Source organism: Temnothorax longispinosus, chromosome 1 (genome assembly GCF_030848805.1).
Source record: "Temnothorax longispinosus isolate EJ_2023e chromosome 1, Tlon_JGU_v1, whole genome shotgun sequence".
Taxonomy (NCBI): domain Eukaryota; kingdom Metazoa; phylum Arthropoda; class Insecta; order Hymenoptera; family Formicidae; genus Temnothorax; species Temnothorax longispinosus.
This window is the reverse complement of record NC_092358.1, coordinates 3121646-3149547: the sequence shown is the minus strand read 5'-3', so window position 1 is coordinate 3149547 and position 27902 is coordinate 3121646. Positions and strand designations below refer to the sequence as shown.

The window sequence follows — 27902 nt, the reverse complement described above, 5'->3', positions numbered from 1 at the left end:
CTATTATCCAAAAGATAATTGATTTTCCACAACAGAAGTAAATATACACAAAACTAACATTTCTAGCATCACTGTCATCGTCTAAGTTATTTTTTAAATTACTTTTATTGTTGTAATAAATTATTTTTGTATTTCTGGAAAATCAGTTTTCTCTTTGGATTTATAGTCACGTTCAATGAACGTGCAATCATTTGCGCCAACGAGTTTGATCGACTCTCGGTTTTTTCGAAAACGTGAAAAGTCAAGAGAAGTTAATTTCACATCACCGATTCGAAATTCTTCTGGTCTCAGAAAAGTCGAAACGCATGTCCGGCATTTAGCGCGATCAAGCTCGGGGGTGAACCTGAATGCTGGGACAGGGTACCCCTGCGGGCACGCGCCACCGCCCGCCCAAAACTCGACTCTTGACATGATCGGTTTCGAGAGGAATTGTCCAAAGAAAGACAAATGAAAAGTAGATAAAGAAAGAAAGAAATGACTTGTGCGAAATTATTTCGTTTTGCGGCGCCTTCCGCGATCTCCGGGCTCTGTCCTTCGCTCTCGCGTGGTAAGTTTACGGAACATGTTCTTTCAGCCGAGAACTTCACCGTGTGGATGCTGCGCATAGTTAGACGCAATATACGTGGCACTCAACGCAGCTGAGCTCCGTTCTGTGCTGTGAATTAGGCGGAATCGATCGAATCTTTGTTCGCTCTTACAGTAAATTAGCAAGGATATCCGTTAGCCGTTAAGTGCGACATCAATGATACTAGCCACATTTCCCTCATTTTGAAAAGATCCCTTTTCAGTAATTGTTCTGCCTTGTTCATTTTTATGAAAACAAAAAATGAAGTCTTATATCAAGCTAAAATGACGTATCAAATTGCTACGTAAAATTTTGTTTTCGATTTTTATGCGTGACTTGTATCACTGGTTCACTCAATGGCTTATCTTATCGCATAATTCGGGTAGTCGAGAGTCAAGAAATCCTTTTTGATATACTCCGACGGATTCATCGCGTTACAACGTGACATTGAGCGCGGAACCACTTTTGCTTCGCCATCGCTTTCGTTTCGCGTTGAGTATCACACTGATCGGCAGGATGACACCGATAAACGAATCGCCTTGTTCGTATGAACGGCGCAATAGCGCGTAGGCAAAGCTGTCGAGTCACGTTGACGCGATGCTATAATCTAGAGGCTAACTAGAGCAAGATGCAATGTAGCTATAATAACGATGATTGGCGACACGAGCAGAGAGCTTGGCAAGTATACGGCTCCACTGGCTTTTCGTTGTACAGAACCTGTGGGGAGTGTACGACCAAAGTTTCCTACGATGGACAACATAAACGGACTTTCCGTGAGCTTGGAAGGCAATATACCGCTTCTGTGCCCTGCCCAAGGATTTCCAGTACCATCTCATAGGTACGATGTTCTTGATCGGAGCGCAGATTAACTTATGACTGGAAACTGTTAAATGAATATAGAACAGCATCGGTATGGTTCAACGATTAGATTCCTTTACCTGCTAAATTATATCTCGGACAATGATTTATAAAATGACAAGGGAATAAAGTTGTGAAGAAAATAGCAAAGGCGAATCTATTGCATCTATTTCGGAACGAATAGTATCGTATCAGGGAGGACAAGAGATAAAATTAGTATCTATTTTTTGTTAGCTCAATATTTAAATATGTTTATTTCGATTTCTCAATTAGTCTTTTATCGGTTTTATCATAAAGTTAGGTGTTTTATTAAAATAACATACGAACATTCACCTGAAAATTTTCTAGAAATAACAGAATCTCTGTAATCAGACACGGATCTTAGCTCAGACAATTCCAAACTTTGTGGTAACGATGTAGATATTATTACTTGGAAAATATTGTTTCATGGTATCGTGTGTATGTATGTGTGCACAGGGGTTCCCCGTTCCTTCTCATTGCCTTAATTAAAGCATTTATGTCATCATTCTTGAAGGCGTTCATATACATTCGAATACGATCACGACGTTGAGTCGATTTATCATCTGTCTTTTCGCAAGTGGCGACTCTTGCTTTGTATTAAAATTACAAGCGAGTCCAAAGAATGCAAAAACAAGAACGGCGTGCTTTTTAGAGCCGGTGGGTAGTGTGCGCCCAAAGATTCCGTCGACGGACGATGTGCGCGGTTTCCGGACGTTCATCGGAGACTCCCCGGCCCTGATGTGCCCGGCACAGGGGTTCCCCGTTCCCCTGTACAGGTAGAAACCACAACACCGTCACCACGTGCGAACGCGAGTCCTTCGGGATGACCGTTCGTCGCGGGCGCGCAAGTTCCCAATTATAAACGGTATGATCAGAGCCGATCGGCAGCGTGAGGCCCAAGTTCCCGACGATCGACGACTCCAGGAGCTTCCGCACAACGAAGGACGGCTCGGTCACGTTGATGTGCCCCGCTCAGGGTTTCCCTGTCCCCCTGTACAAGTAAGTCGCGCTTTACGAAAGTCGCTATGTATTTTTCTTTCTTTCTCTCTTCTTCTCGGGTGTCGTGATTCGGCACAGAGCCTGTGGGAAGCGCACGTCCGAAGTTTCCCAGCGTCAGCAATATAAACGGCCTTATCACGTCTACAAACGGAACTTTGCCGCTCTTGTGCCCTGCACAGGGTTTCCCGGTCCCGTCATATAGGTACTATATCATCGAGTGCCTTGATGTCATTTCGGTCTTAGAGCGAGAGCCTTACGTTGGTTCTCCATTAAGGAATTGCAATTAAATATTCCGTACTTGCGGTGAAGCCGCTGGTAATTAGCAATGACGGTACACCTGACATCGCGCGGCAGTTCTCTCATTTCATACATCACGATTTTCTAATTAGCGATATGGCCTCAATTTAATATTAATGCGTTTTAATGAAAAATTCTGACAACTATATTAACAGTAACATATTTTATTTTACGGTTCTATAATTTTATCTGTTTTAAATCTTTCTTTCTTTGTTCGTGTATTTTTATATTTTTTTTACAATATAATATTATTAGGGAGAAATTCTCTCTTTGTTATATTTTTTAGGGTTGCATGTTACGAACAAAGCCTACATTTGTAGCATTAAGCGTAGAATGCAACGTCAAAAGATAAAATCGCGTTTACGTTTTTATCGCGAAAATTTGGAAATATAGATATAGTTCGAGCTTCAGGGGTCCCCCGTCCTTCTACAGACAGACGATATCTCAACTAGCGGTAATATATACAGTATATGTGCCGTTCGATAATGTTTAGAGCCGGTTGGCAGCGTGAAACCGAAATTCCCAACGATAGACGACATCAGAGGGTTTCGCATGATCAAAGGTGGATCCGTCACTTTGTTGTGCCCCGTTCAAGGGTTCCCTGTCCCGATTCAAAAGTAAGTCGAAATTCGTGAGAATGTTTCGCGCATCTCACTGTCGTCTTCACAATTATCCTCTTCTCTCCCGGGCTGCGACTGGCAGAGCCCGTAGCGAGCACACGTCCGAAACTTTCGAGTACCGTCAACCTGATTGGAATCGTGACGAAGACCAACGGGAGCTTGCCACTTTTTTGTCCTGCTCAAGGATTCCCGCTTCCGTCTTATAGGTAGGGTTCATTATTAAAACGGCGATTTAAATACGATGACATAAAGTCAAAAACTGTCATATATGTTTTTATAAATTTCTGCAATAGATTTTTATAAATTAGAGACTATAGAGAACTAGGAATTTGATACGATAACTCCTGACGCGATGTTCAAGAAATATTGAATTATGACACGGAATTGTACACAAACCATCTGGTTAAATAATGAATTTTGAGCTGATTATCACTTCAATGGCTTCAAAGGGTTCCCTGTCCCCTAGCATACATACGTAAGTGGATCATTGTAACATTGTCAGCGTTTCTGACACGTTTCCTTCCACGCCCGTGGTCTTTTTGTAGAACCCGTAGGGAGCGTACGTCCAAAGTTTCCGACAATGGATAACTCGCGGGGATTTATCTCGAACCAGAGAGACTCTTTGACTCTGCTCTGTCCTGCTCAAGGATTTCCTGTACCATCGCATAGGTGGGACAAGGTTATATCGCAGCAGATTTAGATTTTGTAATTAACGAAAGTATATCGCGGGAGCGACAGAAAGAACACGAGCAACTATGTAATCAAATTTAATTATTTTGAAAATTTGCAAACATTTTTAAAATATAAGTTTAACGGACCTATTTTTTTCTCTGACAATAAACAAATTTTTTTCATTGTTTTGAAAATATTTATCCGTTATTTTAATAATATCTATCTGTAATACAATTGTTAATATGCCCTGTCTCAGCAATTTTCTATACGATTTTTCGAGGAAAAATAGAATTCTATTAATTTAAGTTATCGCATTATCGTCGCGACAGTATATGATTGTAGATACGCGTTGTATGCTCGTGCTTTCTCTTTCGCTTCCTTGTAGAACCAGTCGCCAGCACAAAACCGAAATTTCCGATGACAGAGAACTCGCGTACGTACACAGTTCACTGCGATCGGCCGCTGACTCTCATGTGTCCGGCGCAAGCCTTCCCCGTTCCAGCTTTCAGGTATACAAAGCGCTCATGTCATAAGAAAGCGAATGCGTATTATACAGCGACCATATTCCGGTTAATGCACGACGGCAATGCGGAATAATGTAAAAATAAGACGAGGAAGGAAATTGCGGACGGATAGACGGCGTGCACGCTCTGTTCTCACTCTTCTCTTTTGATCTTTCAATGTCTATACGAATCAACTCACGTATCAATTTCCGGTGACTGATGAAATGTTCCACGATTATCATACGTGGAACATTTAAAACGTAATTTATTTATAATTTACTTCATAAACTGCATTAGATTTTTCTTTAATAAATAAAAAAGAGAGCAAATATCGTGTTTCTTTGGCATCTTCGAACTTCCGTAGAACCAGTCGCAAGCGCTCGTCCGAAATTTCCGTCGCTGGCGGACTCGCAGACATTCAAAGTGTATCTAGGCGGTGCGATGACGTTACTGTGTCCTGCTCAAGGGTTCCCCGTCCCATCGTACAGGTAAAGACTCCTTTTTTTTCTGCAAAAAAAAAAAAAAAAAAAGAACTTTTTCATCAGAACCGGCGTCCAGCACGCGACCGCAATTGTCCGGCTCGAGTGATCTTCAGCGATTCAGTGTTTCTTCGCAAAAAGGTGTTACCCTTCTTTGTCCTGCTCAAGGATTCCCGGTACCTTTCTATAGGTAGGCTTTCGTGCATTATTTGCGAAGGGATTTAAGAAATCAAAGATTGATATACTTTTAACGTTCTATCTCTCTCGGCACCTACAACATGTCATTTCGTCAGGTAATTAATTTCTGATTTACTTGATATAATTTAATTCGTGTGGTTTTTCTCAGATTTTCTTAATTTTTATAATGACAAAAATTAGAAATATTGTTACTATGTCTCTGAAGGTAGGCTAATTCTCATTTGCTCGTTATCAACATAGAATATTCATCGTTGTTGGCGAAGGGGGCGAACCCTATTCCAGCATAGTTAGAGTAATCTGGCACCGCCAGCTTTGTGCATATCGCACTGTCTAGCGTTCTGTTTTTAGAACCCGCGTCAAGCACCAAGCCTCAGTTTCCATCTGTAAACGACGTTGGGCTACGCGTTACAAAAGGCATGGGCTTTACGTTGTTATGCCCAGCTCAGGCGTTTCCGGTCGCCACGTATAGGTAGGTTGATGTATTGGTCGATCTCCCGCTATTGTCGTGAAGAGAGGAGAATCCGACGGAAAATATCAGAGGGCTTCTTCTCCCTGAGGCTGGCTACTCTGTCCCAGTATTGATTTCGCGCGTAAAACGAGATTTGCGGTTAATCTCAAGTTTCACTTTGTTTGCGACCCAAGTTTTAATAAATTCTTAACTAATAATGATTTAATATGTATTATAATATACGTTTAATATTATAAATTTATTAAGTAATCCGAAAAGTTTCCGAGATGAAAAAATTGTCAAACTTAATTTAGAATTTAATTCTATCCACTTTAATAATACGATGTATATATCGGTAGTATTGAGACTTTGCGTTTGATTAGAAGTTTGATTTGTAGAACCGGTCGGTTTTGCAAAGCCCAAGTTCTCCACTGTCGATAAAAGCCGTACGTTCGAGATCGCGGAAGTCCAAGGTCTGACGCTGCAATGTCCCGCCCAGGCGTATCCCGTCCCAGTCTTCAAGTAAGTTAGCGGTCGTAAAGTGCGCGGGGATCATCGATTTCCTACGGTCGAACGATATTCGGTATTTGCTCGTGTTTGTATTTCTGGTTACGTAGAACCGTTGTCGAGCTCGAAACCGAAATTAACGGCGTTGGACGTGAAATCGACGAATCCGAATGCGATATTGGACACCGTCGCGACTCTCTTGTGTCCCGTTCAAGGGTTTCCCGTGCCAGCATTCAGGTAAATTGCTCCTTAACTTCATATTCGTCAGGGCTATCCTCGCCATCTGTTTCGGGGTGGTCTTTGATTGCGCCGGGGTGGTGAGTGAAGTCATCGAGGACACGTCATGGCAGGTGATTATCTTCCCCAGTGTTTCGCGACGGTTGCTGAGCACTGGATAGTCAATACAGCGCGTTTGATTGTTATGGAGTTACCTTGTCCCGGTATAGGGTTTCTTAGGCGTTAAGAAGGATAAAGTAAGATCGTATTGCCATAAATATCATTTAGGAATTATCAGTTTGACAGAGAAGAAATTATTTCGTTAAGTCGGAGTCGTCTGTCTTACTGTTAGCTATTATAATTATGGATTTTAAACGGATAGAAATGTTGAGTCTTTGATTTCGTAATAATCACGCGTATGTAACAACTATTGAAGATTCACGGATCTCTGGTTCTTCTTTTGTAGAACCGGTTGCCAGTACGAAACCAAAATTTCCAATGACAGAAAATTCTCGTACATACACAACGTACACGGTGCAACGTGAGCAACCTCTAACTTTACCATGTCCAGCTCAAGCATTTCCAGTACCGAATTACAGGTATATGGAATATATAAAGATTATCTGAATACTGCATATCGGTTGATGCGCGGTCACGGTACAGAAAGTAATTGAGTAAACACGAGAGAAAGTGGACATTAAAGGGCAGCAATCGATTTTTCCTTCCGGCTTAATCGTGTTCTTCTGTTATTCAAATTACGTTCAGATCCCGCTTAATTCCTTCCTGTTCTCGGGTTTCCTTCGGCGCAGAAATTTAATATCTATCGTTTTCTATCTTTATTCAGGTCTAGTCGGTATTTTAAATTTACATAGAATTACGTGTAATTTGAATATTTTAGATATAAAAATTTCTTTTGCGGTTTTTTTAGTCGTTTTACTGTTTTGCGTGTTTTAAATAAAGTGTTCAAGAAAAAATGTTTACTTTTTTATGTGAAATATGATTATTAAAAATTTAATAATTATAATAATTTTTATATATTGTTTAAAGTATCTATGCGCTTTTTAGAGAGAATATTTTATGCTCTTTTTGTCTTTGAAATGCAATTTTATGGTATTTGATCCAGTCTTGCTTCTGGTTCTTCTACGGGGGATACCCAGTCCTAGCGTTTAGAACGTGCCATGTAATATCAATACGCGTGACGGTCTAACGTTTCCTCAATGTAGAGCCCGTGTCCAGCGCGAAACCAAAGTTTACGAATGCCGACATAAAAGTGGTGAGGCCGACGCCGAGCTCCAGCGCGGTGTCGATGACTTGCCCCGCTCAAGGGTTCCCTGTTCCCATTACACGGTCAGTACCAGTCTCCGTGCCTAACAATGCTTATTCTCGTCCTCGTGCACATCTTAGAACCGACGTCGAGCGCGAAACCCAAATTGCCGAGTGTACGTAAAGTCGAATTCATGGAAGCTAGGGCGCATGGTGCAGTGAACCTGATGTGCCCGGTGCAAGGTTACCCTGTTCCAATTTCAAGGTGAGACGTGAATACATTCGATATTCTTCACAAACGCACTAAAATAATTAGCATTTTAACTGTATGTTTAACGTCTTGAATTTTTCGATTTTTAATCGCGGGAGATTCTTTCCGATTTCTTAATTATCTGTTCGCGATGTCGCGAGTTGTCACGTAAACATGATCGTTTCCGTCACGTTGTCTCTCGCAGAACCGGTCGGGTTTAAATCACCGATTTTCTCCACCGATGACACTTCTAGAGCCTATCCTAGACGTATGGGTACGGATGTGGTGCTTGCCTGCAACGCTCAGGGATTTCCCATCCCAATCGCCAGGTAATCTCCCGTAAGAGGTGCTTACGCGCGGATCCAATTTTCGTCAATTTCAGAACCGATAGGCGCCAGATCGCCTAGATTAACGTCGGACGACTTAAGTCGTACGATCGGAAGGCACGAAGGACAACCCATTAGTATTTTCTGTGCTGCCCAGGGAAGCCCTGTGCCGACTACTAGGTAACAGCTTTCAGATAGTTGACAAAGATTGACTTTGTAAAAAAAAATCGTTTCGATGTGGATGAGATTCGGAAGAAGCAAAATCAATTTATATTCGATCGACCAAGAGCTTCGTTTTTGAGGGGAAACCCTGTTCCCGCGCAATGTGTAGGAGAGTGTGTGGAAAGATAGTTTTCTAAGTAAATTAACATTCTTTAGAACCCGTCGGAAGCAAAGCACCCGCCTTCGCGGGTGACGCAAAATTGTCAATGCCGCTACGAAAAGCGAACATGGACGTTAGTCTGCCTTGTAATGCTCAGGCTCATCCTCCTCCAGTATCTAGGTACGAGATTATTACAACATTATTAATTAATAACGCAAGAAAGTGTCATCAAAGCAATAACGCTATTTTTAAGAAAGCCGCTAAATTCTATTTAAGAGCCGTTCTATTAGAAAGCGAATTTAATAATGCATAATGCATAATTCGTTGTTGACGAGGGGAAGCCCTGTCCCCGCTTCAAATATACGAGCGAAAATTGGGTTTGTAGTAATGGCAAGTCGATATTCTTTAGAGCCTGTCGGAAGTAAGGCGCCTGCCTTTGCCGGCGAAGCAAAGATATCTTTATTGGCGCGGAAAGCGAATGCAGAAGTCAGTCTTCCGTGCAATGCCCAAGGCCACCCTCCTCCCGTGTCTAGGTACGATTTAATAAGGATTCAAGTAACATCGATCTCTCAAAGTGATAGTAACTTTATTTTACGGGCAATTTTTATTTGCCTGTGAAAACTATTTTGTGAATATTAAAGTCCAGAAATTATTTTGAACACATTTAAAATACAGACATGCAAATTATATGTAGGTATTAAAACGTCTTATTTTTGGCACTTTTATTCGTAATGTTTCGTTTATTTATTACATAAAGAGGAAGGAGCTCAGTTGAATTTTCTTGCACATCTTTCATGGAACAATCGCTACAAAAAGTCGACGAGGGGAATTCTGTCCGAGGGTTCAGTTATATAAATCAAAATAGATATTTTTCGTGACGTCTTTTATTCTCTCATTTAGAGCCGATGGGAAGTAAAGCACCCGCATTTATTGGAGACGTAAAAACGTTCTCTCTCGTTCGTAACCGCGGGTTGGAAGTGAGCATGCTATGTAACGCGCAGGGGCATCCTATTCCCGTAACCAGGTACCGAATAATTGCATTGTTATTAACGATTTCAAGTTATGACATGCGCTTTCGCAATTCAACATCTTCGTATATAATACTATTATAATATAAGGAGATCTAACGATTCTCACAGTATGTTTATTCGGATTTCCTCGCTTTTGAAATATGCTGGAATCTGATATAGTGCGATGATTGCTTCATACCCCTCGATGTAATTAGAACCAGTCGCCACGAAGAAGCCGAAGTTCTCGAGTGAGTCAAAGCTGGCTTGGTACGATCGCGTTCGAGGAGACAATCTGACCCTGTTGTGTCCCGCGCAGGGGTTCCCAGTTCCCACGTATAGGTACATGCGCAAGTACTTTAAAGCTCCTAAATAGAGCAGTAGGTGATTGTTGTAGCATGCGCGAGAGCCCTATTTAATTCTCTATCATATAATTAGAACCAGTCGCCACGAAGAAGCCGAAATTTCCGAGCGATGTAAAGTTCGCTGGATACGATCGCGTTCGAGGAGACGATCTGACCCTGCTCTGTCCCGCGCAGGGGTTCCCAGTTCCCGCGTATAGGTACATGCACATGAGCTGTTTAAAGCTGTAAATAGAGCGATAGAGAATTCTTGCAGCATGCGAAGAGTTTTTTTATTTTATTTCCCGTCATTTAATCAGAGCCAGTCGCTACGAAGAAGCCGAAATTTTCGAGCGACGCAAAAAAGGCCTGGTACGATCGCGTTCGTGGAGACGATCTGACCCTGTTTTGTCCTGCGCAGGGGTTCCCAGTTCCAACGTATAGGTACATGCACGCAAGTAACTAAACCGTAGATAGAGCAATCGGTCATTCTCGTAGCATGCGAGGGAAAGTCTCACCTCCCTAATTCTCATGTAATTAGAACCAGTCGCCACGAAGAAGCCGAAGTTCTCGAACGATGCTAAGCTAGCTTGGTACCATCGCGTTCGGGGAGACGATCTGACCCTGTTTTGTCCCGCGCAGGGGTTCCCAGTTCCAACGTATAGGTATACATGCACACAAGTACTAAACCCGCGTAAACCGAGCAATAAGTCATTCTCATAGCATGATCGTGTCTATAAATGTCTGTCTATAAATTGTCAGAGCCAGTGGGAAGTAAAGCGCCGACGTTGACGGGCACTTTGAAAGGAGGTTGGATGAATAGCAAAGCTGCTTCCAGCGTTGTGCAATTTTGCCCTGCGCAGGGCTATCCGGTACCTTCGTTTAGGTAAATTCACGCATCTGTGTCTCTTTTAATTTCTTTAAAGCTATGGATATTTTCTATTTTAATTTTTAGTGATCTTATTTTCCATTAAACACGTTGTCTAATGCATTTACGTTTCTATCAATCTTTCAATTGTGGATTATCTTATCGATTATTCTAAAATTGGCACGAGTCACGTGGCTTCATTGATTTCGTATTAGTCGAAGAAGGGTTCCCTGTCCCTTTAGGGATAAAAAACGATTCTCTTATTGTTTACCGCATGTCTTTTTATACATTAGAACCTGTGGGCAGCAAGGCGCCTGCTTTTACGGGCGATGTAAAAGGTGTGTGGATGGAAAAGGCCAGAGCATCTAGTGTCGTATTACCGTGTCCAGCACAGGGATATCCCGTGCCTTCCTTTAGGTACATAGCTTCTATATGTATATGTGTCGTACGAAAAAGAACAACGATTTGCGTTTCATATACTGGAGATCATGAGCGATTATATAAATCAAGCACAAGTTATTGCTTCCTCGTTTCTTATTTTATCTCCAACGTGCCGTTTTCTGCTCCGATTTTCCGCTCCGTTTCTCGCTAACGAAGGGGGTCTCCCGTTCCATCAGAAAGGTTACATAAAAACACGACAAGCGTTCGCGTGGAGTAAAAATAAAAGCTTGCTGAGCAATCGTTGCATAAATGATTAGAGCCAGTCGGAAGCAAAGCGCCAGCGATAACCGGCATCGTGAAGGGCGTGTTGATGGAGATCGGAGCGCGGTCCGCTGTCGCATTATTTTGTCCGGCGCAAGGCTATCCTGTACCCTCCTTTAGGTAATGGCATGGAACGTAATTAGATCCGATAAAGTTGCTGTTAATTTAGGTTAAACTTTAAGCTGCACAAGATTTATCTACGTCAAAGTAAAACTTGTTTACTTTTTATTTTATTATTTTTAGATTCGTTGGATTTGTTTCTATTTATTTTTTATGATGATAAACAAAACATTATTTTTCTTTAAATCCGAGTAGGAGACTAATAAAGCTTGAACATGTACAACTAATTAACACAGAAATAAGCATATACAATTAATTTCATAAAGTTCGAGTTGGTTTATCACGCACGTTTGTAATCGTTAGAACCGATTGGAACTAAAGCTCCGGCTCTCAGCGAATTAAGAGCTGGATGGTTGAAGAAAAGAGCGAACTCCAACGCCGTGTTGTCGTGCCCGGCGCAGGGATATCCTGTACCCTCCTTTAGGTAATGATACAGGAAAGATATAATTAGATTCGATACATCTTGTGACACTTATATCTCTCAACCTAAAATAACTCGATTGCTCTTTATTTTATCTTTCTCGCGTGTGAATTTTTTTTTAGATTTGCTTTGATTTATTTTTCTTGACATTTTTGACGAAAGACGCGAGCATCAATTTGTTGCTTTATAAATCAGGATTAATCTTGAGTACTATATACAATTAATTTTATAAAGTCAAAATTGGTTGATCGCATGAACGTTTGTAATCGTCAGAGCCGATCGGAACTAAAGCCCCGGCTCTCACGAACGAGATAAGAGGGGGATGGCTGAAGAAGAGAGCGGGTTCAAGCGCAGTATTACCATGTCCGGCGCAGGGATATCCTGTACCCTCTTTTAGGTAAAGTTACCGCAGTTAATGAACACGTGTTGCGCGCCATTTTTTCTGACTTCTCGGTGGCTTTTGTCCGCCAGAACCGGTCGGCAGCAAAGCGCCGGCATTGACGGGCGATTTGAAAGGTGGATGGAAGCAACGAAGGGCGGGCTACACGGTCATATTGTTCTGCCCAGCTCAGGGCCACCCTGTGCCCAGTTTTAGGTAAACTTCTTTAATGTAGAGATAAATTTGTGCAATTTTATTATAAAAAAAAACCGAAAGTTTTTTATGGAAAAAAGGTTAAAGAAAAAATTGTTGATCAATGAACTTTTTCCTTCATCCCGGTTTTGCTTGAAACACTTTTCGTTTTATGAATCGTCAGAGCCGATCGGAAGTAAAGCACCGGCGCTGATCGGCGAAATGAAACGCGGGTGGAAAGAGACGATCGCGAGATCCAGCGTGGTATTGACGTGCCCGGGTCAGGGCCACCCTGTGCCCAGTTTTAGGTAATGACCTTCTCGCGCGATCCCTTTTTCCGAGCGATTAAAATGTACTGTACGTCGGTAGAACCGGTCGGCACTAAAGCGCCCTCGATTTTGGGGGAGAAGGGCAGTCTGATGGAAAGGCGCACCGGTACACACATCGTGATTCTCTGCCAAGGGCAAGCTTACCCTGTGCCAGCTTTCAGGTAAATCACGTATGGGCGAATTATATCGATTGGAACAACTCTTTTTTCTCAATCGCTTCAGCAAGGGCATCCGATTTAATCGGAAATAAATCGATACCTTTAGGATAATTTCTTTATTTCTTTAATGTGTTTGTACAACAAAAGTCTGTAATGTTTATCTGCGTAAAGAACCGGTTGGCAGTAAGGCGCCTTCCGTCACGGGTGACGCGAAACGATGGCTGCGAACTAAATCGACGGCCGGATTCGCGATGCAGTGCCAAGCGCAGGGTCACCCGGTACCAGCGTTCAGGTAGTTAGAGCGTGATTGTGTCCTTTATTGATTTGTGCGTGTCATTAGTGAGAGCTCACGGTTCTGACAGAACAGTTTGTGGAAAGGCAGTCGAGACTCGTTTTCCTCGATAGCTTTGTTTTCACGTCGAAAACGCGAGTTTTCTGGGTGTAACTCTTTTAATTCGGAAATCGATCCATGCGATTCTTGTATTGCCAGAGCCGATGGGAGCGAAGGGGCCGAAATTCTCGAGTGACGATCGCGTCAACTCGTTTATACGCGCCGCGGGAAGCGCATCGAGCTTGCACTGTCCTGCGCAGGGGTTCCCCGTACCGTCGTTCAGGTAATTGAAAGAATGAAAAATTACCGGAGGAGATATTAAGACGCGTGCTTTCTCGTTTCGCTTCAGAGCCCGTAGGATCGAAGGCGCCCGCCTTTCAAAGCGACGCGAAAAGCAGCACTTACGTAAGAAATGCGAAATCGTCGCTCGCGCTAACTTGCGCCGCTCAAGCCTCGCCACCTCCGACTCACAGGTAACGTTGTTAACGAGCTGGACATAAGTATCGCGTAATTCGGAGTCTAAACCGATAAACTGTTGCTGTTAAAGTAGAAATATTATACGATGCACGATTATATGTTTCTGAGCTATGATCAAATGATAATTGCTCTTATATTTTATTTATATAAATTTATGAATTTTTCTATCACAAAAAGAGATAATTACAAAGCACTTTTTAAAATCACATTTATACTCTATTATTCTCTTTCGACGATTTATATTTTTAATTTAATTTTAGTAAATCATTTAATAAGAAATATAATATGGCGGTGGCGCATCCTGTCCTGTCGGATATGTTATTTTAAGAGAAATAACAAATTTCGTTTCCACGTTAGAGCCAGCAGGTCGTGTGTCTCCAAAATTTCCGAAATCAGCAAAAAGTGATTCATTCGAGGTGGCGAACGGTGCCGTAATAAGTTTATTGTGCGATGCACAAGCATTCCCTGCTCCCGCGTTTAGGTCAGTTCACCGATGTGTTTAGTCTATAACTTTGTCTTTATCTGTACACTACACAGTTCTTATTTTCATTTATTTAATTTATTTAATTTTAGTAGACTATTTAATAAACATTGTGCGGCGGTGGCGCGTTTTGTCCAGATGTAGATATATTGTTTTAAGAAAAATAATAAATTTCGTTTCCACATCAGAGCCAGCAGGTCGTGTGTCTCCAAAATTCCCGAAATCAGCAAAAATTGATTCATTCGAAGTAGCGAACGATGCCGTGATAAGTTTGTTGTGCGATGCACAGGCATTCCCTGCTCCCGCGTTTAGGTCAGTCCACTACTGTATTTAATTAGATTTGTCTATATCTATACTATATAGATGTCTTATTCTCAATTAAATTTTAATAAACTATTTAATAAAAAAACATTGGCGGTGGCGCGTTCTGTCTAGACGCAAATATATTATTTTAAGGAAAATAATTATTTACGCATTAGAGCCGGCAGGTCGAGTGTCTCCAAAATTCCCGAAAATGGCAAAGATCAATTCCTTCGAAGTGGCGAATGATGCCGAAATCAGTTTACTGTGCGATGCACAGGCATTCCCTGCTCCCGCATTTAGGTCAGTCCATGCATATTTCAATGTATTTTATCGACTTTTTTTTCATGAAACTTTCATTTTCTCAATCGATTTTAATAAAATCAAATTAAGTAAGAACTGTAGCACGGCGGTGGCGCGTTCTGTCCTGACGCAAATGTGTCATATGTCATAAGAAATAACAAAATTTACGCGCATTAGAGCCAGCAGGTCGTGTGGCCCCAAAATTTCCAAAAACGGCAAAGTCCAATTCCTTCGAAGTGACGAATGATGCCGAAATCAGTTTGTTGTGCGATGCTCAGGCATTCCCTGCTCCCGCATTTAGGTCAGTTCATCGACATATTTAATTAGCCAAAATATTTTCGTAGAGCTTGCTGTGTTCTTGCCTATTCGATACCAGCTCTCGTAACGTTATCGTTCTGTAGAACCCGTAAACGGTGCCAAGCCTAGAGTCGCTTCCACGTCTAAATATGACGTTCTCGCAAGTGTCGTCGGAGCGGCTGTAACAATGTTATGCCCCGCGCAGGGACACCCTCTTCCAGCTTATAGGTATTTACAAATGTTATTGTACTGTATACTATACTCTATAGCGGAAACTTTCCTCCGTTTCGTCAATTTTATTCGCGGTTAAAGAAAGATGCCTTTGACATAGCGTTCTTTCCTTGACGAAGGACAGCTTTGCTCGCTCAAGCGAGTGCATAAAATATCTCGACACGTTTTACCGCCTTATTGTTTATGTATCTAGAGCCAGTAACTGGCGCAGCACCGAAAGTGCCACCGACAGCTAAAATAACTGTCCTCTCGGTCGCGTCGCGAACTGCCATGGCGATGCTGTGTCAGGCTCAAGCAAATCCACTTCCGGTCTTCAGGTACGCGATGCGTAAGCGCGATGCAAATGTTGGCTGTTGATAAGAGTTTCCTAGGGATAAAATAAATAAAAGACATGGTACTTCCAAATGAAATTTATGTCCGTTGCAACTGTGCACGTGCAAAAGAAGCCACTTATTCGTAATTCTATAAGAAAGGCTTTTCGAGAAAGAACTATTAGAAATATTGAATCTTTAGATACCATTTATTTTTCAAAAGTTTTTATTATGAAAGTCAGGAAACAACGATATTCGCTTTCACTGAAATTAGAAGTGCATCTTGCCGATCGTGTACTAATATTAAATTGAGGCATATGTGTGAAGATATCGATTGATTCCGCGGTAGGTGAACCTCTCGCCCTTTTCGTTTTTAGAACCGGTTGGAAGTAGTCCGCCTCGATTGCCGCCTAGATCTAAATTTGACGAAATGATGAAAAATGAAGGACAAGCGGTGACGTTGCTTTGCGAGGCTCAAGCCAGTCCGTCGCCTTTGTTCAGGTGAGCAAGATCGAACAATGTAACATAAATCGTCACTGGATTATCATAATTTGTTGAAAATCTATATATAAAATTATTTCAATTATTTAAATTCTTCTCTATTGATAATTATACCAGGTTCTTACAAAATCGGATTAAAGAAATTTATTAAGGGCAAGATATTGTAATGTAGTTCTTGAGAATGTAAAACAGTTATCAATCGTTATCTTCACATTTTACCATCCGCAAACCCACGTTCTGCGTGCCGTGCGTCAACAATGCGCTTGATAACGACGACGATGACGATGATTATGGTAGCGTCGCGTTCCCTACTTTCCCCACTGTTTGCGCTATTGCAGAGCCGCGAGGCAGTGTACGTCCGAACGTACGAGACAAGGATGTGAACGGATTGAGGAGGGACATCCTAATCGAACAGACGGTCGGCCTACCTTGTCCTGTTCAGGGTTTCCCAGCACCTGCATTCAGGTACAAGCATTCACAAGTCGATTGACAAACCGCAATGCGAAATTGGAATCGTTTATCAGGCAATTTCGAAATGTAGACAATGTTTGTGTATCTCATTTTATTTGAATTGCGATACAACTGCGGGAAGGTCCAATTGAAGAAATGAGATAGATATCTTCTTTTACGCTAGTTCGTATTCTCGCACCGATCCCCTGCTTACAGAACCAACCGGCAATGTCGCGCCGCGCATTGCTGGTGAACGTTACGAGGGTGGCAAATTAATAGACGTGCCAAAGACGGGTATGGCGGCCTTGGACTGCGCGACTCAGGGTTTTCCTGTCCCATTGACGAGGTACATTGGCAAAGATCTCTGAAATACCTTCTTTTCTGTGTTTTCTTCATGATGCTATTTCAGAGGGTACAAATAAAATTGCGCCACGATCGTCAGGCAAGAAGTTCGGATTTGAAGTTGTCCTGGCTATTGATGGTCAGGATATCGCGTTGAGCCATTCGCTTCAGGGATACCCTGTACCTCTAACAAGGTAGACTTTAGAGGTCTTTCTCCACGCGTGCCAATTTGTGTCTGTTTTTTTTCTCTGTTCTTCGTCATCGTCGTCGATAAAGCGAGTCATATTCCAGCAGATTAAAATACATAGAATGCCCACGTGAAAGTGTTCTCGATGAGCGATAGAGAGTGAAAGTCACTGATGGGCATAGTGCATTATTTCGTAAGTTAAGGAGTTCGTGAGTTAACAATTTCGCGAATTTGGAATTAAGCTAATAGTGAGTTTACATCCAACGTTTACCGCATAACGCTTGTGTTTGGCATCGGATTAAACGCAATGTAAACTCTACGGAAATTTCTGAGGCATTACATTATATTATTTAGATACTGCTCAGATACGAGCGTCATGCAATAAACAATCGGACGTAAACGCATTGAATTCGAAATCGTTCACCATCTGGCAAGATTGGCATCATAGTCAGGTGAGTAGATTGCATGCGAAAATTTTATCGACTTAAGTCAGGACGAACGCAATGGCGATAGGGTATGTATATAATGAAACTTTTAGTCGCTTAAATTCAAACGTCGCGCAATTCCGGTTGCTGAGTGCAATTAAGAAATAGGATGAAATCGAAACGTTACGAAGAGACGAAGCTCTGACACTTTGGGCGATCTATTTATTTCAGAGCCGTCTGGTCGTACTGCCCCAAAGGCGACTGGCGACGGCCTTAAGTACCGCGGGGTAGAGGGCGAGTCTCTGGCGCTGGCGTGTGCGGCACAAGGCTTTCCTGCCCCGATAACTAGGTACACTCCTCCGTATAGATCTCTCTTCTCCCTGATTTGGATGTAGTCTCACGCTCCGCGGGGCACAGATCCTGTTATTCACTTTTAATATTTTCCATCCTTACCCTCTACCCCGTGTCGGGTGGCGGTACCGTAAGATTCGACAGGGGCAAGAAGAAAGAACGGACATGATTTTTTTTTATAGAGAAATATAGGATAATATTGTAAAATCCAGAGAGGAAATATAGAAGAAATATTTTTAAGACCCGGTGCAGAACATGAGAAAAAGAGCGTAGAGAACGTAGAGAAGGAGGAGGAGAGGGGAAGAGAACGAGAGAGAGCGTAGATTAAAGCAGAACTTGGAAGAGGGGGTTGAAAAAAGCTGATGCTCTGGATTTTTGATGCGACGACTCAATAATTTCGATGGCCTTTCAATTCCGAGTGTAAACTAAACACGGTATTACATGAGTCAAACGTGATAGTGCTAATGACGAAAAATGTATATCCCTGATATCCGGGGCCAATCGGACGTGTTGGTTTTCAGTGCCAACTGGATCCTCCCCTCAACCCTCGAGATAGGTGACGGAAGCGCGACCTCGAAAAGGATGCGGGCCCTCTGCTCCCCCGGTATCCTCGGTGCTGATCCGGGTGGTCCGAGAGGGCGTCACCCGATCAATGGGGCGGTCAATGTTGCCCTACACCTGCACACCTCCAAATAAGTCCCACAATATTTGGCTGGTAAGTCCTTGCCACCTTCTCGTGCCTCCGTTCATCCGCTCGTGTTAATTCATTCCCCACCCTCTCTCTCTCTCTCACTTGTTCAAGAGATAAGATAAGGTAAAGAAGTGGATCGCTCGTTCATGTACACGTTGGGCGTGAGTGACTGAGGAGGATCGAGCCTTAACGTTTTTTCACGCCGTCCAATTGCACCATCGCCATTAAACGTACCGCCAGTTCACTACCACCTATTTTTGCCTCCCTGCCCGACCCCGCCTTCCACTATCCGCCACCATTTGTGATTGTACATCCGACAATATCTCGCAACCCCCGTTTTACGGTTCTGGAATTGGCTAATCAATGCTGGTGAACGAATTTTCAAATGACTTTATATCGCGACACACATATATTGCTACGTGTGAGAGATATTGTTGCTTAGAGAAGTATGAAAATGACCCTGCACTAGCACCTGCCTTTAACCACCACGTAAAAATTACCCGCTGCTACGATCGCTTGATTACGTCATTTTATTGTGAATTATTGACGTTTCTTTTTTACACTCTTCCTGCTTAATCAGCGACGAGCGCCGCGCGCCGTTGCGAACAATCGCATATTACGAGTCGATATCGAGTGTAATCGCTCGTACTTGCTTTCACGCTGCAATCGCCCCTCACCTTCTCCCTTAGGGACATTATCGTGCCGAGAATTGACACGCGAATACATATTCTTTTTACATATTCTTTTGCTTTTAATCTATTGTCGTCGCCATTGTCTTTATTCTTCTGTTGCGCCCCGCCTGCATCGCTTCTCGATCGTGAGGCTACAGTAGAAACGTCTTGTTTTATTCTTGAATTGTGATTTTGTTCTTGTATGAAATTATTTCGCGTGAGAGATGTAACACCGATAGATTGGTAGAAGAAACGGAAGGCCGTGCCCAGAGACGCCCAAAGCCCCGTGTATAGAATTTAAGGCATAGTAGCGTAGAATGGAGCAAACAGTGTTGTCCGTTATCGAACTTATAAAAATTCGTAGTCTCGTGTCTCATTTTTATTCTGCTACCTATACCTTTGTATAGGCCACTTATTATAATAAAAATTAAAAAAATACTCTTCTATAAAGTATTTTTTATATAAGAATTTTATATACAAGCAATTCACAAAAAAAATTTACAAAATTAATATACATATATAATATAATATAATAATTGGTATATTCTTGTTCCATTTTGCGATATTTTGTATAAGCGAATGCATAAGGTACGGAACGAGCGGGTCTTGTTCCGGCATTGGCGCGAAAATCGGCAGTTTTTATCCTCTCGTTTCAGATGGTACAAGTTCATTGAGGGCACGTCGAGGCGTCAGCCGGTCCAGCTGAATGAGCGCGTACGTCAGGTTAGCGGCACTCTGATCATCCGCGAGGCTCGAGTCGAAGATTCCGGCAAATATCTCTGCATCGTCAACAATTCCGTCGGCGGCGAAAGTGTGGAGACCGTTTTGACTGTTACGGCACCTCTGACCGCGGAAATCGAACCGAGTACGCAGACCATCGACTTTGGAAGACCAGCGACCTTCACCTGCACCGTCCAAGGCAATCCGATCAAAACTATCTCCTGGCTCAAGGATGGAAAGCCTCTTGGATTGGAAGATCGCGTGCTGAGGATTGAGAGTGTGAAGAAGGAAAACAAGGGAATGTATCAATGCTTCGTTAGAAATGATCAAGAAAGCGCGCAAGCAACGGCGGAATTAAAACTTGGTGGAAGATGTGAGTTTAATTTTTACGTCATTTATTTTCCGCCGGTTGTTTAATTAAATTAGTAATAAGCATTTTCAATAATTATAACAATTTAATTAAAACTAATTTACTATATATTTGTGAGTAATTCAATTTAAAATTAATATTAATTTCATGAGATAAAAAATTTTCTTGAATTAACAAAAAAATTTTTTAATGCAATCACTGTAATTTTTGTTAAATTAATATATTCGTAAATGGAATCACTAATTAAAAGAACTAGTGTCGCGAATGTAAAGGGTAACGCTATGATCGTCAACGGAATTATCTTTTTATCTCTTTGATTATCGACAGTCGAGCCCCCGCAGATCCGTCAAGCTTTCGCCGAAGAGACTCTTCAGCCGGGACCGAGCATGTTTTTGAAGTGTGTTGCCAGCGGAAATCCCACCCCCGAAATTACCTGGGAACTTGATGGAAAACGGTTGTCGAATACCGAGAGACTGCAAGTGGGACAATACGTGACGGTCAATGGTGATGTCGTGTCGCATCTGAATATTTCGAGCATTCATACCAATGATGGTGGTCTCTACAAGTGCATTGCTGCGTCAAAGGTTGGTTTTTGTTTTTTAATGAAAATATATAAAAATTTCTTATTTTAGCTTCATTTACCAATTTTTAATAAACAAACATAATTTATTTATTTTATGTATAATTTTTTTTCTTTTTGCCAATAAATTTTTTTATAAATTTAAACCTTGCGAGAACTAAATATGCAATGCGTAATTTTGTTACAGGTTGGAGCTACCGAGCATTCTGCCCGTCTCAACGTTTATGGTTTGCCGTTCATTCGTCACATGGACAAGAAAGCCATCGTTGCCGGGGAAACTTTGCGTGTGACTTGCCCTGTTGCTGGTTACCCGATCGAAAGCATCGTCTGGGAACGAGACACCAGGGTTCTGCCAATCAACCGAAAGCAAAAGGTCTTCCCTAATGGTACACTCATCATCGAGAATATTGAACGAATGAGCGACCAGGCGATCTACACTTGCGTGGCACGCAATGCACAAGGTTACAGCGCACGTGGAACTTTGGAAGTTCAAGTCATGGGTAAGTTCGATATTTTATTTTCTTAACATTCCTTCGTATAATATAATATTTAAATTTTATAACAAATATTAAATCTTTACTCTCTCTCTCATCAGTGTATTATAAAGTTCGGTAATATCTTAAAAATTAAAAAAATTTGACATTTAAAAGAATTGAGTTTTAATGAAAAATTTGTCTAATGCTATGGAAATTTGAGTATAACATAGAATATTTATGAATCAAAGAGAAATTTATTCTTTATTGTTAATATAATGATCGAATAATTCTATATATTTAGCATAAACAATATGCAGTAATATATGCAGTAATTAAAACTCGCAAAACGATTAATGAGTGTTCTATTTAGCAATTAATTGTCTACCAAATGTGTTTTCTCAATAATTTGGGAAACAAAGGATATATTTATATTTACAGCCATCGGTTAACCGACCGACCAACGAGATAGATATTAATTTATTAATTATGACAATGTTAGAATAGCAAACGTTTATTTGCAGCATTCTCTTTACAGCGGATTGTCGTGTCTGTTATATAGTCACCACTAAACTTTATTATGTCGCACCGTTCCATATTGGTTGTGATACCGAGCCGGAGGTACCGGCGAATTGTTTATTGAGGGTGTCGTTCACGCGTGTAGGGAACGTGTCGTAGATTCGAAAGGGTGCGACTGTAGGACGCGGGCACGGATTCGGAAACGCATACGGACGATCCTGTTGACGACCATTTGATAACGTAGAGCAAACGTACGTCGATCCACAAAGAAGATACGCATTCGTGGAAAGTCTGGGAGTTGGTATGGCGGTGGCCGATTGAATCGTTCAGTAAGAAAATTCTGATGCGCTTGTTTTCAATTCAGATCTCTTCTCCTATCGCGCGACCGTCTCGCAACAAATGTCATGTGTCCGTGCGTGTTACATAGGCATTGTTTTATGCTGAGAAAAGATATCAAGTTTTCCCGCGGCAATTAATATCGAATTTACATATCTAGGATAAAATCAGACTTCTGTATATAATTGAGAAAGAAAATTATACGACTTTAATGCGAAAGTCGCACAGTTTGGAATAGTTTCCGCTGAAGCTCAAGATTGAACGTAACATGTCTATGATATCCACGAGCGTGGCACATTGACGCAGGACGCGTATAATCGTATACATCCATACATCGCTCCTCCATCTTCAGTGCCGCCGGTCGTTCAGGAGTTCGCGTTCACGAAGCTACCGATGAACGCCGGGGAATTTGCGAATCTGCAGTGTATCGTGTCGAGCGGCGACCTGCCATTGAACATACGTTGGAGCTATCCCGGAGAAGAGATGGGCGGTTCCTCCGGCGTACTCGCGAAGAAGGTCGCGGATCGCGTTAGCATGCTTATGATCTCGGTCATCACCGCGAGACACGCGGGGGAGTACGTTTGTACCGCCGAAAACGCGGCTGGAACGGCGTCCCACTCGACCGTCCTCACCGTCAATGGTTCGGGATTATCTGTTCCTAGAGAACACAGTCTTTTTCATTCTTCAGTTGCGTTTTGTCACCTTCTATCTCGTCCCTTGCACAGATCCTGCAAACAGCACCATAGTTGTTCCCCCCCCCCCTCGTTTGACACGCCTCCTCCGCGTCGATGTTGTTAAATCCTTCGCCTACTTTTGAATCCTCCGAAAGCTTTAATGCGACCATTCGATGGGTAGTTGACTAACGCACAGGTGTCTGCTAGAGTCACCACCGAGAGTAATCCGTGATTTCGCAGACGCCGCTGCATCCTTTTCGGTAATGAAGCATGATCTTTTATTTGACGACACTCTTTAGTCGGGCCGCAGCTTCTACCAATCGCTTTCAATGCCGAGATCGCCAATTGGGGAGACTCCGTGTCCGTGCCCTGCTCGATCCTGAAGGGCGACATGCCCATGGACATATCGTGGTCGTTCGACGGCGTGCCGATCGACACGTCGAAAGACACCGGTATCACGATCACCAAAATCAGCAAGCACTTGAGCACCCTCAGCATCGACGGCGTCTCGGCACGCCACGCTGGAGAGTACGCCTGTTCCGCGTCGAATCTAGCTGGTTCCGTCAGTCGATCGACGACTTTGACTGTCAACGGTATGACCCTAATCCTCTCCGCACGGTTCCCGTTACAATAGGCTCTTTGTATATAATTATCGACACGAACCTGAAGTACCCCTATCCATCGAGTCACCCACCAGTCCTTGTTGAAAGATCTCTTGACGTAACGAGATACATATTCCACCGCCATACCAACTTCATTTAGCAGTCTACGTCACACTTGACTGAAACGGACGTCGTAATCGAGATACGTAAAGACGCTTCCGATTGACGCGATTAGGGGATTCCCGATATGTCGCATCACGAATCGATACTTGCTCCTTCTTGTCTCGTCTCGCCTATAGCTCCTAGTCGCTTTTTCCAGTTGCCCCGCAAATACTGCCTTTCGCTTTCGGGGATGAGCCGGCCAGCTGGGGCGAGCTGGTCTCAGTCACCTGTTCCGTCACGAAGGGCGATCAGCCTATCGAAATAACTTGGACTTTTAACGGAACACCGATTGACAGTCGCGACTCCGACGTAGTAGTAGCCAGCACGAACCGAAAGAACAGCGTCTTAACTATCGAATCAGTCGCGGCCCGACACGCCGGCGATTATACCTGTACTGCGTCCAATCGCGTTGGTGCCACGACACATACGGCTCATCTGGCTGTAAACGGTACATGCAATCGATTTTCACGGAAGAAATGAATGTTCGTCCCATCTCTATCATGCATCTTCCTCATTTTCCTGAAGCATCGTTTAAGCGACCGATTATCGTAGCTGATCACTAAACACTTGTGAACACAAATATCCATTTTTTTATTTTATTAATTAAATAATAATTTTTTTTCTGTTACAAATATTACTAACAATTTAATAATATTAAAATTCTACTGACATTTTTATTTCTTCTTTTTCTTTTGTTAACAAACATGTATAAAATATTTTTGACTCACATAACATTCACTTATACACGAACGTACCATTTTTTTTATCCTTTCACTCTTTCACATTTTCTGTCTCTCGTTATATCCTTCCATCTGTGCTGCCGTGTCGTTCACGCAGTCGCGCCACAGATCCTTCAGTTTTCCTTCGGCGACGATCCTCTCAACTCCGGCGAGATGCTGTCGGTCTCTTGCACGATCGTCAAGGGCGACTTTCCCGTAAAATTGATGTGGACCTTCGACGACATCCCGATCGACTCGAGTCGGCCGGACGTTAATATCGTGACCAATAAGAGGGTCAGCTTCTTGAGCATCGACAGCGTGGCGGCGAGACATGCCGGAAGATACAAATGTACTGCGACCAATGCCGCCGGATCCGACAGTCACACCGCTGTACTCTCGGTGAACGGTACCGCGCTCGTATATGTAAAAAAGAATCTTACTGCCTTACACCTGTATATATATACAGTTTCGTTATCCTTTTGTAACTTCTTGTGTCTCCGCAGTAATATATTAATTGAGTAATCACCGCTCTTCGCGCTCACTGTCGTCGTCAAAACGATAATCCTGCACAACGTAAAGCACTCCTACAGCAGCGAGATTATCGTCAGAGACGACGATATACGGTCTATCCCGCAGTGACAGCGAAACGATGGCCCATGTATCTTTTTTTTTCTTTTCCTTTTTTTCGTTCTCTTTTTATTTGAGTCTTTTCCCGTATCGCTTTATATAATGTATCGTTACAATGTTGTTCGATGTCCTCTATTGAAGTGTCGTTCCTTATCCTTCCCCGATCTTCCCTCTGAAGATTCAGAAGTGCTGTTTTATGAACCGTCCAATTTGATTCTGAATTTAACTCGGCAATATCTCCCGTTACCTTGCCGCGAGTGTTCAAGTGCCACTCCGGAAGCTCCCACGTGTGATTCACGAGTGTGCCCTTCGCGGTTACAGTCGCACCGCAACTGGCGCCTTTCACCTTCGGTGACGAAGCCGCCAATGCGGGAGAGATGGCGACCGTTCAATGCGCCGTGATAAAAGGCGACCTGCCTATCGATATAATCTGGTCGTTTAACGGGCGTGTGATCGACATCGCGAATGGCGCATTCGACGAGCACAATTACGACAATCCCGACATAGTGATAAGCAGGAGTAGCAAACGGGCCAGCCAACTGACGATCGAATCGGTAGCCGCAAGACACGCGGGCGAGTACTCGTGCACTGCGAGCAACACGGCCGGGACCGCTACCCACTCTTCGGTTCTTTCGGTGAACGGTACGCTTATCCAGTTTGAATCAATGACGGTTGGGTGGTTGGTTGGACGCACGAAATACCGGGTTATGCTTCTCTTAGCGCTTTGTGGCACCCAGGAAAGATTGCGTGTACGGTAATGCGCCGCAGCTCTGAGATGTAACTGATAACAATCGGTAGTTGAGTAGAAAATGTCAATGAGATATCAATAGTATTCCTTTGTTGGTTTTTCTCTATCGGCAAGCTCTCAAGCAAATTGCAACTTCAAAAAAGAACTCGTGAAAGACCCGGAAGGCTGAGATTTTTACGTTTTCGAGCTCTTTCTCACGTGTTATTTCCCTTGTCCTGTTTCCGGTTCAGTGTGAAGTAGCTTTTCTGTAATCTTGACAGTACCGCCGCGCATCGCCCCTTTCGAAATGGCCGACAAGGCGGTGAATTGGGGTGACTCCGTCTCAGCGGTCTGTACGGTGGTGAACGGCGACACCCCGTTAGAGATTACGTGGGCGTTAAACGGAATGCCTATCGAGGAGAATCATCGAATATCCGTGACCACCACCAAGAGGAACAGCCTGCTGTCCATAGATTCTGCGAGCCCGAGTCACGCGGGCGCTTACACTTGCGTTGCCTCCAATGCTGCCGGCGCAACCACTTATTCCGCGGAGTTGACAGTCAACGGTATCTACGATAATCGTTAGACAAAAATGTTGGTCTTGAAATCGCTCTCTTCCCTCTTATTCTCCTCTTCCATTCCTCCCCGATCGAAACTCGCGTGCATAATCGCAACGTCTAATGGAAAGAGTTAACGGCAACAACGGCGGCTATATTCTGACAACTCTATTCATTTCCTCTTCCTCTTCAAGTCTTTCTCTAATCTCGCCGCGTCAGGCAATTACGTTGTCAAGAAGATTGACGGTTTACACAAAAAAAGAGAGAGGGGAAAAAAACACGTAGAACCCGTTGCAGTCGCACCGCAAATCGCACCGTTCGCTATCGCTGAGGAACCAGCCAACTGGGGCGATTCCATTTCCGTGGTGTGCGCCATCCTCAAGGGTGATTTACCGATTGAGATCACGTGGGCGTTAAACGGCGAGCCGATCCGGCCAGAACGTTCGGACGTTAATATCCTGGCGACGACGCGGAAGAATAGCATCCTCAGCATCGAGTCCGTGGCCGCGAGACACGCAGGAGAATACACGTGCTCGGCGTCGAATAAAGCCGGAGCGACCAGTTATTCAGCGACTTTAGCTGTGAACGGTACATCTCGTCTGAGAGATTCCCTACGCATTATATCACTTTATTTCTCTTTAACATCCTATCATCGTTCATTATCCGTCATTATTCTCCCTCCCCCCTTCTAAAATCGTCGTCGATGGTCAATCGCGGTCTTCAAGGCGTTATCAGATCGTTAAGACGCGTGTTATTGTACTCGTGATTGTCAATGTTACGTCGGCAGTCAACGTTACGTTCGCAGTAGATTAGTCGCTACACGATCGGTCATTTGTCCACTTTAGTTGCTCCGGAGATAGCGCCTTTCGTACTCAGTGAGAAGCCGGCGAATTGGGGAGAGACAGTCACCGCGACGTGCACCATTTTGAAGGGAGACCAACCGATACAGATCGAGTGGGCGCACAACGGCCAGCCGATCTCTCATGATTTTTCCGATATAGCGATCGTCACCAGCAAACGCGTGAGCCTACTCACGATCGACGCCGTTACGGCTAGCCACGCCGGAGAATACACTTGCGTAGCCACTAACGCTGCTGGTGGGACGAGCTATTCCGCTTCCTTAGCCGTCAATGGTACCATATGACGTTCTTCGAAGTTATTATTAATTCTACAGTGCATGTATGAGTCGTCCACTCATGTAGCTTGCAAACTGATACTATTCACAGTATTCACACCCTCATTCCCAAGAGGTCCTCAGCCATCACGTCCCTTCACATTCTCAGGTCTGACGAAAGTGACAGGCTGTGCTCATGACATCGCAAGATGAAGAGAGAGATTCAAGTATACATGTCATAGATGTTTCTATCTATTACATTATTACAGTATTAAGCTTCGTGATATGGTATTAAATATGGATCTGGCGGGA

At 43.2% G+C, this 27902-nt stretch overlaps 1 protein-coding gene across 21 annotated transcripts in view; it reads left to right on the top strand.

The window, feature by feature from the left end:
* Positions 1 to 27902, top strand: part of Dscam1 (Down syndrome cell adhesion molecule 1) — a 69001-nt gene that overhangs the window by 20236 nt on the left and 20863 nt on the right. For 6 of the 21 annotated variants that reach the window (XM_071773299.1, XM_071780778.1, XM_071795796.1 and 3 more), the window contains exons 7-10: positions 13552 to 13675; positions 20067 to 20503; positions 20828 to 21084; positions 21268 to 21580. In XM_071773299.1, the coding sequence (XP_071629400.1) occupies positions 13552 to 13675; positions 20067 to 20503; positions 20828 to 21084; positions 21268 to 21580 (1131 nt within the window). Of the gene's footprint in view, positions 1 to 1279; positions 1404 to 4899; positions 5024 to 5080; positions 5205 to 12781; positions 12883 to 13551; positions 13676 to 14226; positions 14351 to 20066; positions 20504 to 20827; positions 21085 to 21267; positions 21581 to 22760; positions 23049 to 23381; positions 23676 to 24003; positions 24295 to 25513; positions 25835 to 26773; positions 27065 to 27321; positions 27610 to 27902 lie in introns of those variants that run through there. The other 15 variants (XM_071774753.1, XM_071770080.1, XM_071776980.1 and 12 more) reach the window with 13 other exon arrangements.